Source organism: Plectropomus leopardus, chromosome 2 (assembly GCF_026936395.1).
Source record: "Plectropomus leopardus strain MGB_pleo_1.0 chromosome 2, ASM2693639v1, whole genome shotgun sequence".
NCBI lineage: Eukaryota > Metazoa > Chordata > Actinopteri > Perciformes > Serranidae > Plectropomus > Plectropomus leopardus.
In genome coordinates this window covers 10906664-10922352 of record NC_142177.1, presented here as the reverse complement: position 1 = coordinate 10922352, position 15689 = coordinate 10906664, and the positions used below count along the sequence as shown (strand labels likewise).

The window sequence follows — 15689 nt, the reverse complement described above, 5'->3', positions numbered from 1 at the left end:
TGGGGAAAATCCCATTATTTTTGGACTTAGCCAGTTATAGGGACTCTCTTACACCTGCTTTTAAAAAGATATTTGGGAGGTTATATGGGTTGAGTTTAGATGAGCAATTACCAACCTGAGAGAACATTGCAGCAGGTTGAACAGGTTATTCTTAGATCAGCTTTAAGGTTTGTTAAGTCTGTATCACAGTTGATTCATTTCACCAGGTAGATGTGACTCTGTGGAGTGTTTTATGTGTTTCATTTGTGTTGAGGCATTGCATTTCTTTTAAAAGGGTAGAAAGACACAAGATATTGGTCAGAGCCAGTGTGTATAGGACTCCAATACAACAACTCGTAAACACGAAGATGATACCAAGCATTGGTGTCCATAGGAGCCTGGCATGTTTGCATCGTGCTCTGGGTAAGAATATTGGTCTTTGTTATGTTTTCAGTGGTTGGGAATTTCTGCCATCTCCACCAAGGAGGTTGTGATTTCTGCACCATTTCTCTTTAAGATTGTAAAACAGTAGCTCAAAAACCTGTTGAGAGACATCTGTAGAGTTATTAGTAAGTGTAATATGTAAGTTATTAGTTTAAGTTGCGAAACGAAGGATATTTCCAAAGGACAGTTGCATCGATTCAAGATAAAACATCATAGTACACTATATTTTGCTAATCTGTCATGGACTTGCACACTGAAAAGTGTCTCCTCATTGACCATATGATCGGCTGCTGTGCAAATCAAGCACTTACTAATTAACTTCCGTGGCAGCTGTCATGTCACTACAGGCACACACTGCGGCGGTAGCCTGTGAAAATTTCCTGAATGACGTGGCTGCAGTTCAGTCCAGAGTTCAAGTGCCCTTGACTTGTGTCTATGTCACAAAGCAACACCCTAACCTGTTAAACCACCTTACAAAACATCACAAATGCCAGGATGAATAACATCACTAACATCTCTTCACTGAATCCCTGTCCTTAAAATTATGTGTCCAATGAACACTTCTTGTTTTGACGCATAGATTTGTCAATTAGCAGAAATGCAAGCAAGAAAATTAACCCAAAATTGTTTCCAACGTGTGTGTGTATGTGGGCAGGTATGTAAGTTTCACTGGACAAAATCGTCTGTCAAATGGATGAGAATGTTGCATTTCATTTGTTGGATCTCTATCAGCATCTCTGATACTTGACACAAAAACTAATACTTTGACATTAGAGCATTTGGAACAAACAATCATCTGCATCAATGGCTGGAGTTACTTTTGTAACACTTCACAGTTCACAGGTCTATTTTTCTTCTATCTGTAGGTGGAGTTCGGTGGAAGAGCAGCTTCAGACAAGCCCCCCTTTTTACAGCCACTCCTGCTCGAGCCCTCATAGATGAACAGATCTGCATTAAAGGAAGTTTCCTGCGCCCTCGCTGTCCCGTCACAGTGTGTGCACAAATGCACAGTGATGAAGGTGACCTGTGGGAAGCATTCGCCCACTATAACACAGATGCAGATGGCACTGTCAACTGTGAGTCACACTGAGTGTCGTGGTACACTATATTATCAGTTGGATGTAATGCTTTTGTAATAATGTAATTACCACAAATACAAGATATTATTAACTTGTTACAATTTGTGTAAGAAAGGAGAGATTTCCATCTTTCTGAATGTGCTTCTACCATTGTCATGATTCCCTTGTAGTTGCTTTTACCATGTTTAAATTAAAGGGTGGATTGACACTGCTAAATTTGTGATGTTCTGAACCACGGGTATATTGGATATGAAGGTCAGCTGTCTTGTCGATTCACCAAGTGGCAGTCAGCCAGATTTACCTCAGTTAACTGTATATTCTGTGATCTGACTGAAATTTACAAGAATACCTTTAGAAGGTGGGCAGGAGACTGAGTGACATCATTAATAAAAAGCAATATGTTTGTAACATTTTAGTACGAAACTGGGACTCAGATGCAGAGAAAAGCATCAAACACTAAACTCAGTTTATCAAATCCAAATCTTTACTGAAGAAAGCAGGGGTCATACATTTGTAGGCTGACAATGAAAGGCTGGAAAGCTTGAACACACTGGGGTGACAAAGACAATCTAGCAACTGAATGGAGGAAACACTGGGCTTAAAAATACACAAGGGCTGATTACTAACTGCAAACAGGTGGGTGAAACAAAACACAGGTGAAACATGTGAAGCAATCAAAAAAGGCGGGAAAACTCAGGAAGCAAAAGTTGTACTTAACACAATCAGAACACATGTCAAAATAAAACAGGAAGTGGACCCAAACATATGAACAGAAACCTGACAGAGTATCACAATATAGAGAAATAAAGTCTGCAGTGTTATGCACTCTAACAGGGTCATTACAGACTGATTGTTGGAAAGCCTAAGCTACAAGAGAAAGAGAGGAGAGAGGGCAGCCCCGGCGGAAGCCACAAGATACAGGGAACATGTTCCCTGTTGAAATGGCATTGAATAAAAACCTTGTGTCATAGTCATGAAATGATTAACACAACACATGCAGCATGAAAAACGGTACCCAGTGTGATCAAACCCTTCTCTGCATCAAGAGTAAGTACTACAGTTGCGAAGTTAGTGTTATTAAAGAACTCATTGATCTGAAGAAGCCAACATGCATTCTTTGAGGCAAGTTTTTTTTTTTTAGCCTGTTTGATCCGAATCACTTAGAAAATTAATATACAGTTCCGATCAAGAGGCTAACGCTGTAGCATGACGCTTGATATCAGTGATGGTAGTTGCCAATAATTATAGCAGTACTGTGGATCCTTACTGTTACTTAAAAGTAAGGAGATAATGTCTATGTTACTGTTTTTAGAGATGGAACTTGAAATTGCCAAGACCCCCATCACGCCCCCTGGTGCCCTGCTGTTCCCCGCCCCTCCTCAAAAAAGGGGAGAATTGTTCTGACAAAAACAAACCTCCTACCCACCTATCCCAAAAAGAATTGACTGTTCAAAAAAATACACCCCCCCCCTCTCAAATATATTTTCAGTGAGATGCGGGTACAAATCAGGGAAGTTGATAGACAGGTAGGCCAAAGTGTTGTCTTTTCTGCTTCCTCTTTTAGGTAGACAAGGAAAAGTTTTTCTTGTTTGTTTTTGTCCTAGTGACACCAATTTTTTTTCAAGCTGATTCAGTATTTTGCTGTGTTGTGAAGTGGTGTCGTCTGCAGGCTTGATCCATACCTGCAGTGTTGAGGTGACTGAGCAATGTGTCTTAATATCTTCAGCTTGTTAAAAAAGGGTTTTTTATATCATGTATCATGGATTGTGCATCTGTTTCTCTCTGTCTCTTCACCAGTGGCCAGGGATCATTCAGTTGGGGGTTCATATTTGGGCTGTGAGCCGATGGGGCTGTTTTGGGGACTGCAGCCGGCTCCTGGTGCAAGAGAAGGTTTAAGGTAGGTGGTGAAATGAAGCTCTTTGAGAGCTTAAGATTTTTTTTTTTAAATTGTGGCATCAAACCCAACTGTGTGTTGTCTTATCCCCTTTTAGCAAAAACATCTCTACAAATGTGCTCTTTTTACAGGCTGAGAAAGCAAAATGTAGAGACTCCATATGTAGTGCAAATGTCTTTACTTGAGGGCCACGTTACACCCAGTGAGAGACAGAGCACTGAGCTAGCTGCAGTAGCTACTGAGCGCTGGTACATGGCACCAGGCGTACAAAGAAAAGAGATTCGCCAGGATGGTGTTGTCGGGACAATGTTTTTACCGCCTGGTGAGCATGAGATTTGAAGCATCCATTCACAGATTTTAAGACTGCTGATGAAAGACTGTGTCCTCTGAACAACAGCCCTTGTACTGATTTTCTGCAGGCCCGGGTCCATTTCCAGCCATATTGGACCTTTGGGGAATGGGGGGAGGTCTGGTAGAGTACCGCTCTGCCCTTTTTGCATCCAGGGGCTACGCGAGCTTGTCGCTTGCCTACTTCAATCACAGAGATTTGCCTGGACCATTGAGACGTATCAATGTTGGTGATTCATATTTCAAAGTAAGAGGATACTTTTTTTCGACGCAATGTTCTTGGTGCAACATATCTTGCCTAAATACAGCTTACATTTTACTTAAATTATTTTGACATTTCTTTAATATTTTTTTGTGTTGTTTGGATAGTCAGCATTCCAACTCCTCCAGGATCATCCTCAGGTCTGTGGCAACAGGATTGGGATCATTGGTCTCTCCTACGGAGTCTACTTCACTCTTCGTATGGCCACTCAGATTGATGTCAACGTATGTCAGAAAGGCCTTTCTGTGTCATCAATATCTAAAACTACGCTTTGATCAGTACATAGCTCCATGTAGATGAAATGTCAAACCTGTTTGTTTAGAATGAATAACTACAAAAATACAACCCCAATTCCAAAAAAAAGGGATGTTATTTAGAAAATAAATAAAACAGCATGCCATGATTTACAAATACATTGCGACATATAGAAAATGGTACAAAGATAAGATATTTGATATTCAAACTGAAAAACTGTATTGTTTTTTTTTTCTAAATATATATACTTGTTCTGAATTTGATGGCTGCAACATGTTTCAAACAACTGTTACTAGCTCAAAGTTCAAAGACAGCATCTGTGATAGTATGGGGGTGTATTAGTGCACATGGCATCATGGGTAACGTACACATCTGTGAGGGCACCATGAATGCTTAAAGATACATAGAGAATTTGGAGCAACATATGCTACCATCCAGACAACGTCTTTTTTTGGGACGTCCCTGCTTATTCAAGAAAGACAATGAGATACTCTGCATGTGGTCCAGCAGCGTGGCTTTGTATTAAAAGGGTGCAGGTACTACACTGGCCTGCCTGCAGTCTGGACCTGTCTCCAACTGAAAATGTTTGAGGCATTATGAAGCACAAACTACGACAATGGAGACCCCAAACTGTTGAGCAAGAATTTCACTTTCAAACTTCAACAATTGGTTACCAAATACTCAATGAATGTTGTGAAAAGAGAAGGCTATGTCACACAGTGATAAACTTTCCCAGCTTTTTTGAATGTGTTGCAGGCATCGATGTCAGAATTAGTATGTATTTACAAAAAAAAAGTTTGAACATAAAATATCTTGTCTCTGTACTGTATTAGATTAAATATAGGTCAAAATGAATTTGCAAGTCATTGCATGCTCTTTTTATTTAATTACATAACATCCAAACGTTTTTGAAATTGGGGTTGTACTCTAAAAATACTTTATGCCAAGTAATATAAAGTTTGGTAAGTTCCCACTGACTTCTAACAATTAATGTTCTCCAGCCATCCTGTTTGATTTGCATCAACGGCCCAATAGGAACTAACGTCAAGCCCTCAGATGCAGATGACGAGACTGAACCAACTGAGAGGTAGCTTTTAATTAAAGATGCACCTTAAAGGATAATATTATCAAAACATCACTGTGGAATTATTGTAGGAGTCCCTGTAATCTAATCTGGTCTAATATCAAGTGTGAAGTCTGTCGTCTAAAGTACTAGTTTAAGTCTTGTAGAGTAATGATTCCTTGTACCTTGTTATCAATGTCTTCTTTTGGGGATGGCTCAGTCCATAGGATTTTAGCTTGGGAACTGGAGGGTCACCAGTTCATCCTTGTACAACCAAGTATGGAGTGTGGACCGCTAGCTGGAGAACTGTATCATGGGCACTGCCAAGGTGCCCTTGAGCAAGGCACAAACCTCCATCTGCTTATTAAAGCATGTGTATAGGTCCTGTTTGTGCAAGTGTGTGTATTTCAGGCCTGTGTGTATGTAACATGTAAATACCAACAGATTGAAAATACTGAATTTCCCTTCAAGGATTAATGAAAAGTGTTTTCTTCTTCTCCTTCTTTTCTCTGTTGACTTGTCTTTGCAGTGGTCTGAAATATTGGACGTATGATGATCAAGGCTATGTAAGTTTCAGAGAAATCTTCTTGCCTGCAAACCTTATCCCTGAGACTAAAGTGAAGGTGAGGATTTAACCGTTAATATGTATTTAAATAATTTGTATTAATGAACAACATTTTGTTTCAGAATGACACAACGTTTTGTTTTGATTTTTTTGCAGTTGGAGAACATCACCTGTCCATTAATGTACATAGTGGGTGAAGATGACCTGAGCGCTTCAAGCATTGAGAACGCAGATGTGGTAGGTTATTGATGTTGAAAAGCATGTATTTAGTAATCCTGAACAAATCAAATGCAAGTTATGTTGTCTATACTGTTTTTTTTATATATGGATTTTAAGTCGAACATTTGAGTAATCAAATGACAAGACGGAACTAGGAACTGAACCCAAATGCACAACACCAGATATCAAAAATGTCAAAATATAATTTTATTTTTAAGGCAATAGAAAAGTCATTCACAGGGCAGATGCAAAAATCAAAATCACTCTGAAGAGGCAGAAAAAGTAACAACAAAAATCTCTCTGACGAGGAAGCAAAGTACCAACAAAAAATCACTCTGACGAGGTAACAAGAAAACAAGAGTCAAACAAAGTATCAAACAAAATAGGTTCTAAACCTGAACAATATGAATAAGCGAGCAACAAAACTGGCTGGACAAAACTTGACGTGGGCATGGATATGGCGCTGGTTCACTGACAGACGAGACAAGATGAACTGGCACAGGACAAAGCCAGACGCTGACTATATATACACAAGGTAAGGGGAAACGTGGAGACAATCAGGGCGGCCGACAATCACACTGGCGGGAAAACACACAAAGGGAGGAAGTGAGTGACCTGAAACGAGAGGAGAGTAAGGATTTCAAAATAAAACAGGAAATCACAAGACAACATAGACACAAGACAAAAAAACAACTTAACACAATTTCCTTGAAATGACATCAAAATCACATACACTACACATGACACACTTTTTTTTGGTCATCAGATTGAGGAGACCCTGAAGGCTGCAGGAAAATCTCAGTTGTTTACCCGTTTGTCGTACCCCGGCGCTGGTCACCTGATTGAACAGCCATATGCACCAAACTCAAGGGTGTCTCTGTGGATCGTCAAACCAAGAAAAAGTGAGCCTTATCTCAAAGCTGCATTTTTTTCAGTCAAATACTACGTTATACCTGTTGTAATTGACTGCTCATTAAAATATAGAACACTTATCAATTATATGAAGTAATAATAACTGTTAACACAGTCTTGTTTTGTTTCTCCTGCAGTGTTCACTCTGTGGGGAGGTCACCCTGCACCCCACGCTGCTGCCCAGGAAGATTCCTGGAAAAAGGTCCTGGATTTTATGGAAAATAATCTGAGACGATGAGTCTTGACACTGAAAATATCTCAGCATAAATGCAACTGTTAGATGATACATGTATCTGAGATTTGCATTCAGAGAATTAGGAAATAAAAAGAGAAATGCTTTTTTTTCTAGCTGAAAAGGAACTCCTACATTGAATTACAAAATCATTTACAGACCATAGTGCCTTGCTCAAAGCTCGACTGTATTGCTCTTCCTACAACCAGAAATTAAAAAGTAATTCATGGTTGTTGTGTAATACTCTCATTAATTACACACAGAATATCCTTTGCTATAACTCTTCATTCAGTACTGCTGATTATCTGAAATCTTTCACAGATTAACCATAGACAGTCTATGGAACTAACTAGTTAACTGCAATTTATCCTATCAAACCATAATCATTTCTACAGGAGTGCGCCCGAGAGTAAGGTGGATATAAGTATAATTTTGTATATTTTTGGTAATGTATTAAGACACAACACTAATTGATGTATTTTATGAGAAAAGTAGTCCTGTACTGCAAAACCCTGAATTATATGGAAATGAAATGCACTGAACTGACAAATTATCTAGTCACTATCATATTTTTCCTTCTTTTATGAAGTTATAATTCTGTTTGTGTTGTGTGCTCCACTTTCTAAAGAGCCCACTGATGATTATGTCTCTTGCCATATATTGTTGTACGATGTCTTCTTTAATTAAAAAAAACTTATCTATCTATCTATCTATCTTCACTAAGAACTTTTTCTGCTAACAAGTCAGTCAGTAAGCAATGGGAGTTTTGCAAGACATGTAGCCTTTAATCAATTGTTTTGCTACTACTTTTAAATAAGTAAAAATTGAAATATTGGACTTAATTTTAGAATATATTTATACTGCAGTATTGCAACTTTTTACATAGGTAACACACACTTATATAGTCACAAAAACTTGGAAAAAATCCCATTATTTTTGGACTTAGCCAGTTATAAGGACTCTCTTACACCTGCTTTTAAAAAGATATTTGGGAGGTTATATAGGTTGAGTTTAGATGAGCAATTACCAACCTGAGAGAACATTGCAGCAGGTTGAACAGGTTATTCTTAGATCAGCTTTAAGGTTTGTTAAGTCTGTATCACAGTTGATTCATTTCACCAGGTAGATGTGACTCTGTGGAGTGTTTTATGTGTTTCATTTGTGTTGAGGCATTGCATTTCTTTTAAAAGGGTAGAAAGACACAAGATATTGGTCAGAGCCAGTGTGTATAGGACTCCAATACAACAACTCGTAAACACGAAGATGATACCAAGCATTGGTGTCCATAGGAGCCTGGCATGTTTGCATCGTGCTCTGGGTAAGAATATTGGTCTTTGTTATGTTTTCAGCGGTTGTGAATTTCTGCCATCTCCACCAAGGAGGTTGTGATTTCTGCACCATTTCTCTTTAAGATTGTAAAACAGTAGCTCAAAAACCTGTTGAGAAAGGACAGCTGCATCGATTCAACATACAACATCATAGTACACTATCTTTTGCCCATCTATCATGGACTCGTACACTGAAAAGCGTCTCCTCATTGACTATAATTATTTAATTTTTTATGAAAATACATACAGTTTCATAATTAAAGAGGGTGACTTATGTATGTTTAATGATTTAATTCTCAGCTCCTCCTGTCCACATGTTGAATTGACCTTAAATGGGCGGCTGCTGGGTAAATCAAGCACTCACTAATTAACTTTCAATTAATTTCCTGAATGACATGGCTGCAGTTCAGTCCAGAGTTCAAGTACCCTTGACTTGTGTCTATGTCACAAAGCAACGCCCTAACCTGTTCAACCACCTTACAAAACACCACAAATGCCAAGACAAATAACATCACTAACATCTCTTCACTGAATCCCTGTCCCAGTGATTCATATTAGTAGTAGTAAGAAGTTATTTTTTTCTATGCAATGTTCTTTGTGCAATACATCTTGCCTAAATACAGCTTACATTTTACTTTAATTATTTTGACATTTCTTAAATATTTTTTTGTGTTGTTTGGACAGTCCACATTCCAACTTCTCCAGGATCATCCTCAGGTCTCTAGCAACAGGATTGGGACTATGGGTCTCTCCTTTGGAGTCTGCTTGACTCTTCGAATAGCCACTCAGATTGATGTCAACGTATGTCAGAAAGGCCTGTCTGTGTCATCCATTTCTAAATCTGCATTTGATCAATACATAGCTCCATGTATATTTAAAGTTAAACCTGTTTGTTCAGAATGAATAGCTTTTAAAATACTGTAAATATACTATATGCTGAGTGATAGAAAGTTTGGTGAGTTCCAACTAACTTTAAACAATTAATTTTTTCCTCTCCAGCCATCATGTTTGATTTGTGCCAATGGCTCAGTTGGAAGTACCTTCAAGCTCTCAGATGCAGATGACAAGACTGAACATGATGATAGGTAAAAATGCAACTTGAAGGAATAGGCCAAATAATACAAGAACAGAGCAATAAAGTAGCTGCTGATTAACTGATTTAAAAAAGTAAAATGGGACGTGGTTTTGTCTTTTGACTCATCTCTACAGTGACCTGAAATATTGGACATATGATGATCAACACAATGTGACTTTCAGGATGTCTGGTTCAGCAGGTCTGGTCTTGTTGTGTTCGGAGGTCAGCCTACACCCAATGCTGCTGCCCAGGAAGATTCCTGGAAAAAAATATTGTTTTTTTGGAAAGTAATCTTCGACAGTGAATCTATTGAAAATATCTCATTTTAAATGCGATGCTAAAAAAATTATGAATAGGTTTTACAAACCTGATTCCAAAAAGGTATAAATAAAAGCAAGGAATCTCTCTCTCTGTGTGTGTGTGTGTGTGTGTGTGTGTGTGTGTGTGTGTGTGTGGTTGTGTGTGCACCAGCGTGCATGCGTATGTTAGTTTGTCCTCTGTATATAGATAGATAGATAGATAGATAGATATACTTTATTGATCTCAAAACTGAGAAATTGGGGCAAAAAATTGCAACGCTGCAGTCCGGAATGTACGGAGCCCCTTAAGGGACATGGGGAAGAAAAAAATTTGATGGGTGAAAAAAAAAATAAGGACGAACTTTTGCGAGATCGGATCCGGGCTTCAACACTCACGGATCAGTTTAATTGTCAGGCCCGTTGAGAACTCTAACGTTACTCTACATTTCTACAAATGTTACTAACATTAGCTGAAGATAGCATAGCATTAACGCTAACTTTGTCAGCCACAAATACTCTGTGTTACAGTAAGTTATTGAATGAATTTTATGCCCACCTTGTCTCTCTTCATCCGCGTAATGTCCTCTATTGGGACCTCTCTTGAGAGCAAGAACCGCTCCAAATCGTCCTCCATAATTGCAACTCAATATACCTCTCCCACGGGTGATGTGGTGCGCTCATGGGTGCGCTCCATGTTGCCCACTACACGGCACTGCCGCAGACGGATACAGTTGCCATGGTGCGCTCCATTGTGTCTGTTTTAGTTCCGGTTCACTGACACTGCTTTAAACGGAAAAAACATAAACAAAACTTTGCGAGATCTCGCAAAAGTTCGTCCTTATTTTTTTTTTCAACCATCAATTTTTTTTCTCCCCCATGTCCCTTAAGGGGCTCCGTAGGAATGTGAGCGTGTAGCCAAGTTTCTGTGAAGCACAGAAAACTACACTCACGGTATTCCCTCTGGGTCTTGACCAGCGCCCCAAGTTCGTCCGTCTTATTTTCAAGAGACCTTGCGTTTCCCATAATGATCGCCGGGACCGCCGGCCTGCGTCTTCTCCTCTTCCCCCTCCGTTTGGCTCCGGCTCTGCACCCCCGGCGTCTCCTCCGTATCTCCTATATCTTGAGAACCGTTCATCCAAACTACTTTGCACTTGGCAAGTGTATTGCTGGGGACCAAATGAAATGCTGTGTTGAATCTTGTGAAATTTGGGGCTGCGACGCGTTTAGTATCAATAAAACGTGAATGAACGAGCGAGCAGGCTCTGTGTCTCTGTGGAGAGACGGGGATGGGGGGCTGCAGGGCTCTGTGGAGTCGAGCATGCTTTCATTTACGCTACCAAAGACTCTCTTTACTCAATAAGGTATCTGCTGTATTTAAATAAATTGACGATTGGTAGAACTGGTGAATAATAAATAACTCACAAACTCACTCCTTCATATTTGTCATCATTGTCATTATTAATACATTTTATTTTATGCAACAAACTTTTGTCATAGTAAACATGTCACAAAGATGCACATACACTCTGCTTCTGTGATCCTCATATTTTTAATGAATAAGAATGAGTACACATGCTCACTAATCATGCCAGCTAATCACTGTTCAAAGGGGTGAAGAGTTCATGGCATGCTGAGGTAACCATGGCGATGAGGGCGATGAACTCTTTGAAGTCAATCTCCAGGTCTCCATTCTGGTCCAGGTCTGCAAAGAGCTCATCCAGAGTTTCATTCTCTTGGATTTTCTGACCAGCAGAGAAAAAAATAAATGAAAGTGAAATATCTGCTGGCAAAATGAATACAAGTCTATAGCAATGCCAGTGAAATCATGAGGTTGAGAGATGACTCACACCAGACAACAAAATGGTGAATGGCACTTGTTTGGCCTGAATTTGGTGATAGGGGAACGTTGTTTGTTAATCCTTTGTGCATTTGTCATATTTTAGACTGAACTGGTCAGCAAAGCAACATTTAAAACATGTATTTTAACTTTACACTCAGTTTTTTTTTTTACAGGCATTTGAACCTTTGAGGTTTAATTTCATTTTCAGATAAACTTTGATTAAAAAAAAAAAAAAACTGGCTAAAATGGCAATAAGCCGCTTTACAAGAAATGTTCCGCAAATTACATTTAATTACATATTAATTACATTTACACTTTTTTACATATGCACTTTTTTTCAATCCATTTCCTTCTTTTGTTTTATTTTTTATTCATTTATTTATTTTACCATGTTTCTTTTCTTTCTTTGTGTGCTAATTTTCAGATAATTGCAAAGTGCTGCCATAAGCATGCCATTTTCTACACATTTGCTTCCCTAACTTACCATGATGAAATGACTCATCTCATTGTTGATCAGCTCTTTCAGCTCAGCTTTCTTCAGCTTGCACTTGTGAGCTGTGTATTGGTGGAAAACTTTGATAATGCTGACCATGCCTCTCTCCAGGTCTGACATTTTCTTCTTTGAGGCCTGCAACAAATATATACATAATCATATGTTTTACCCCCACATAAGGATGCTGTGTATTAGAGATCATTTTATGCGGTATGTTTCATACATTAAATACACTGTAGCTGATGTATGCACTTAACTTGTCATATTATGTTATTATCATCTAAGAATATTCAAATATTACAAAATAATTCACCTTAAACATATAGTTTCTTACCGCCATGTGAAGAAACTCCTCTGTGTTATAAGGATCCAGTTGTCAGTTGGACTAATGGCTCGTCCAGCAGTGTGTTGAGTCGACTGCCTCGCCCAGATTACTGTGGACACTAAACTGTATTGATCATTCACATGGAGACTTCTCATCCGTTATAGACTACATAATGGATGACTAATGGATGCTAGTGGTCACAGACTTGACCAAAAACCATTTGCTCTTAAAATGTGTTTCACTGTGATCAGATTACAACATTTAGCCTTGTGTGTGTGTGTGTGTGTGTGTGTGTGTGTGTGTGTGTGTGTGTGTGTGTGTGTGTAATGGGTGCATTTTCCTGTCTTGTTTTTGGTTTTTTTTTTGTATCTGTTAAGATCATTTCTACAATATTTACACATTGTATGGTAAACCCTTTCAAACTGGAGAGAAAAGGGCTTGATTTCTTTCAAAAACATGGGAAGGTAGCAATTAGCAACTTAATTACAAATGGCCTTAAAATTAACAAGAAAATAGTAAAAGAAAATCAATAAATAAATAAATAAAAAATAAAATAGAAAACAAAACAAGAAAATGAACTTAAGAAAGACTGAAAAATAAACTTGTTTTTTGTAACATGATTTAAAATATATAAATAGAAAAAATATAAATATAGTTTTCTAGACTTGTTTTGTGCTATAAAATTTGACAGATATGTTGAAATAATGTTAAGAAATGATTTCAAAGCCTAGAGTTGTATATATCATGTTTTTTGAACGTGTGACACAAATCTGCATGAGGAGTGACAGTTTGTGAATGCGTAGGCAAGATCTGTAGATACAGATAAAATATGAAAACGAACACATTAAAAATGAGTGCACCTGTTATGTCTGCCGTGAGGTTACACCTAGAGGCTGCGAAAAAAAAGTCCTTTTGTGAACATCTGTGTGACGCTTTGCCTAACCAGAGTGGGAGTGAAGGACCCAAGAGCAAACACGCAGACGCGGGGTGAACAATTAACAAAATATTTTAATGATAATAATGATGCGGAGGGTAAAGGGACTGGGGAAATGGGAAGCCGGGGAGGGTGAAGGTGGGAGAAGCAGGTGAGGCTGTGGGGCATGGTGGCTGTAGGGGGGCGAGGGAGAGCGTGTGGCAGGTGGTGGCTGAGGGCGAGCATTGTCCGGGGGAAAGAGGACTGAGGGAGGCTGAGGGCGAAGGCGAGGGGCTGGAGCTCGGTGAGGAGAAGCACTGGAGGAAGCACAGAGACAACACGAGTAAGCACAACATCCAAAAGTTACAAGAGGCATGAGATGCAAGCAAAAACTCTCAGAGAGGCGGCTGATCTACCACTGGTAAGCTGGGAAACAATCCGGCGCCGGAGAAGAGCGAAGCAGGCGACTTTATACTGCAGGGAGAGGTGATTGGTGATGGGGCACAGGTGAGGAAGTGTGCTCAGAGCTCCAGTACCAGGAAGCCACGCCCAGCCCCTGCAACACAGGGAGAGAAACAGAAAACACCACCCAGCACACAAAACACCAGACCACCAGCCCCCACAAAGTACCAGGCATCACAAACTGAGTCCAAAAAAAAGAACTCTGTTAAACTCAGAAAAAAAAAACATCACAGCAAGAGGGTCCCTAGTTCGAATCCCGGTTGGAACGGGGTTCGGTCCGGGCGGGGGCCCTTCTGTGTGGAGTTTGCATGTTCTCCCCGTGTCTGCGTGGGTTCTCTCCGGGGTCTCCGGCTTCCTCCCACAGTCCAAAGACATGCAGCTCAGGTTAATTGGTGACTCTAAATTGCCCTTAGGTGTGACTGTGAGTGTGTATGGTTGTTCGTCTATATGTGTCGGCCCTGCGATAGTCTGGCGAGCTGTCCAGGGTGTACCCCGCCTTCCGCCCGATGACAGCTGGGATTGGCTCCAGCCCCCCCGCGACCCTTACGAGGACAAGCGGTTACAGAAAATGACTGACTGACTGTTAAACTCATCCACACTTTTCCCCTGTGAAACAACTACAAAATGCAAATGTGAGTGCAAACAAAACAAGTAAATTAACATTTGGGCTTGAACACTAATATAATATAACTGTAATATAACAGTGCTGATCGTGTGTTTGGGGTTAAAGGTTTTACTGAGATAGACACTGAGGATTACTTTAATTGCCTCACTTCTTAAGAGCACTGAGAGACAAAATGTTAGGACACTATTAAAAAAGCAGTTGTAATATTGCAGCAGATACTCTGTCAAACATGAACAAATTGCCAGTGTTAAAATATTTCCCGAAAAACACAATTTACATCTTCATGACAGTGTTTCCCTTCTTCTCATCACATCATCTGTGGATAAAAGTATTGGTGCTTGTAAACATAGCTTTTACATTTGTTTTGAATGTAGCCTGGGAATTTATGAAATTTATTCCCTGACAATTGGTCACCACCCTACTAGTTTCTTGTAAATTTAGCAGTCTGATAGAACACACAGGGAAAAGGAACGAGAAAAGACTAGACCCGTATAACATTACTGGACTTAACTGATATGTACTCTATTTAAGTATCAGATATATATTTTATTGCATTAAAAGTATTTACGTTTTGAAATATTAAAGTACAAGTAAATGTTGGTGATTTAAAAAGCAAGTGGTCAGAATTCTGAGTATAAGGTTTATGTCTTCTAAAGACATACCCCACCTTAAAAAAAGTAGAAGAAAAAAGTTTATTACTTCATTACATTAATTACCCTACACCAATGGAAAACATAGTTATGGATATATCTGCCAAAAGATGCCCATAAATCCTACATAGTGGATCTTTAAAGACATATATCTGAAAAAAAAAGTTTTTGCATGAAGATGAAGATGAAGATTGCATGCTTAAGTAGCCTAAATGTCCCACTTTGCCAACAAAAGCAAAAACAGAAAATTATACCTCTATTTAAGATGACAAATTGAGTTTCTGTTAATATAACTTCTTGTTGTACAGTCTACAGATAGATTTGCTTGGAGGAAATGGTATCCCACATTAGCATCACCTTACAATTTCCGAAGCTTGCATTTCGCATTTGCCTTTGAACGCAGCGCGGCTCCACTTCCTGCTGTCCT

The 15689-nt window shown here is 39.2% G+C and overlaps 2 protein-coding genes and 1 long non-coding RNA gene across 3 annotated transcripts; 1 reads left to right on the top strand and 2 right to left on the bottom strand.

Moving 5' to 3' along the window:
• The first annotated feature begins 73 nt into the window (after positions 1–73).
• LOC121953523 (peroxisomal succinyl-coenzyme A thioesterase-like) lies at positions 74–7481 on the top strand. The gene is made up of 11 exons (XM_042500692.2): positions 74–402; positions 1290–1499; positions 3300–3399; positions 3528–3718; positions 3816–3991; positions 4114–4230; positions 5263–5348; positions 5854–5947; positions 6046–6126; positions 6875–7010; positions 7158–7481. Exons 1-11 carry the CDS (start codon positions 348–350, stop codon positions 7256–7258), a joined length of 1347 nt encoding a protein of 448 aa, XP_042356626.2. The 5' UTR covers positions 74–347; the 3' UTR covers positions 7259–7481.
• LOC148190151 (uncharacterized) lies at positions 6294–11327 on the bottom strand. Its single transcript, XR_015778059.1, has 2 exons — positions 10511–11327; positions 6294–6985 (listed from the first exon to the last, which is right to left on the bottom strand). It is a non-coding gene; the product is annotated as an uncharacterized LOC148190151 (long non-coding RNA).
• A 100-nt stretch (positions 11328–11427) lies between these two features.
• LOC121948999 (protein S100-B-like) lies at positions 11428–12425 on the bottom strand. Its single transcript, XM_042494587.2, has 2 exons — positions 12279–12425; positions 11428–11696 (listed from the first exon to the last, which is right to left on the bottom strand). The coding sequence occupies exons 1-2, from the start codon at positions 12405–12407 to the stop codon at positions 11547–11549; spliced, it is 279 nt and encodes a 92-aa protein (XP_042350521.2). The 5' UTR covers positions 12408–12425; the 3' UTR covers positions 11428–11546.
• Positions 12426–15689: the final 3264 nt, after the last annotated feature.

Coding starts and splice junctions, on each gene's coding strand:
- LOC121953523 (XM_042500692.2), top strand. CDS start 348: ATGATACCAAGCATTGGTGTCCATAGGAGCCTGGCATGTTTGCATCGT. Junction 3,992..4,113: donor TTGGTGATTCATATTTCAAA/GTAAGAGGATAC, acceptor TTGTTTGGATAG/TCAGCATTCCAACTCCTCCA. Junction 6,127..6,874: donor GCATTGAGAACGCAGATGTG/GTAGGTTATTGA, acceptor TTTGGTCATCAG/ATTGAGGAGACCCTGAAGGC.
- LOC121948999 (XM_042494587.2), bottom strand. CDS start 12,407: ATGTCAGACCTGGAGAGAGGCATGGTCAGCATTATCAAAGTTTTCCAC. Junction 11,697..12,278: donor AGATGAGTCATTTCATCATG/GTAAGTTAGGGA, acceptor TCTGCTGGTCAG/AAAATCCAAGAGAATGAAAC.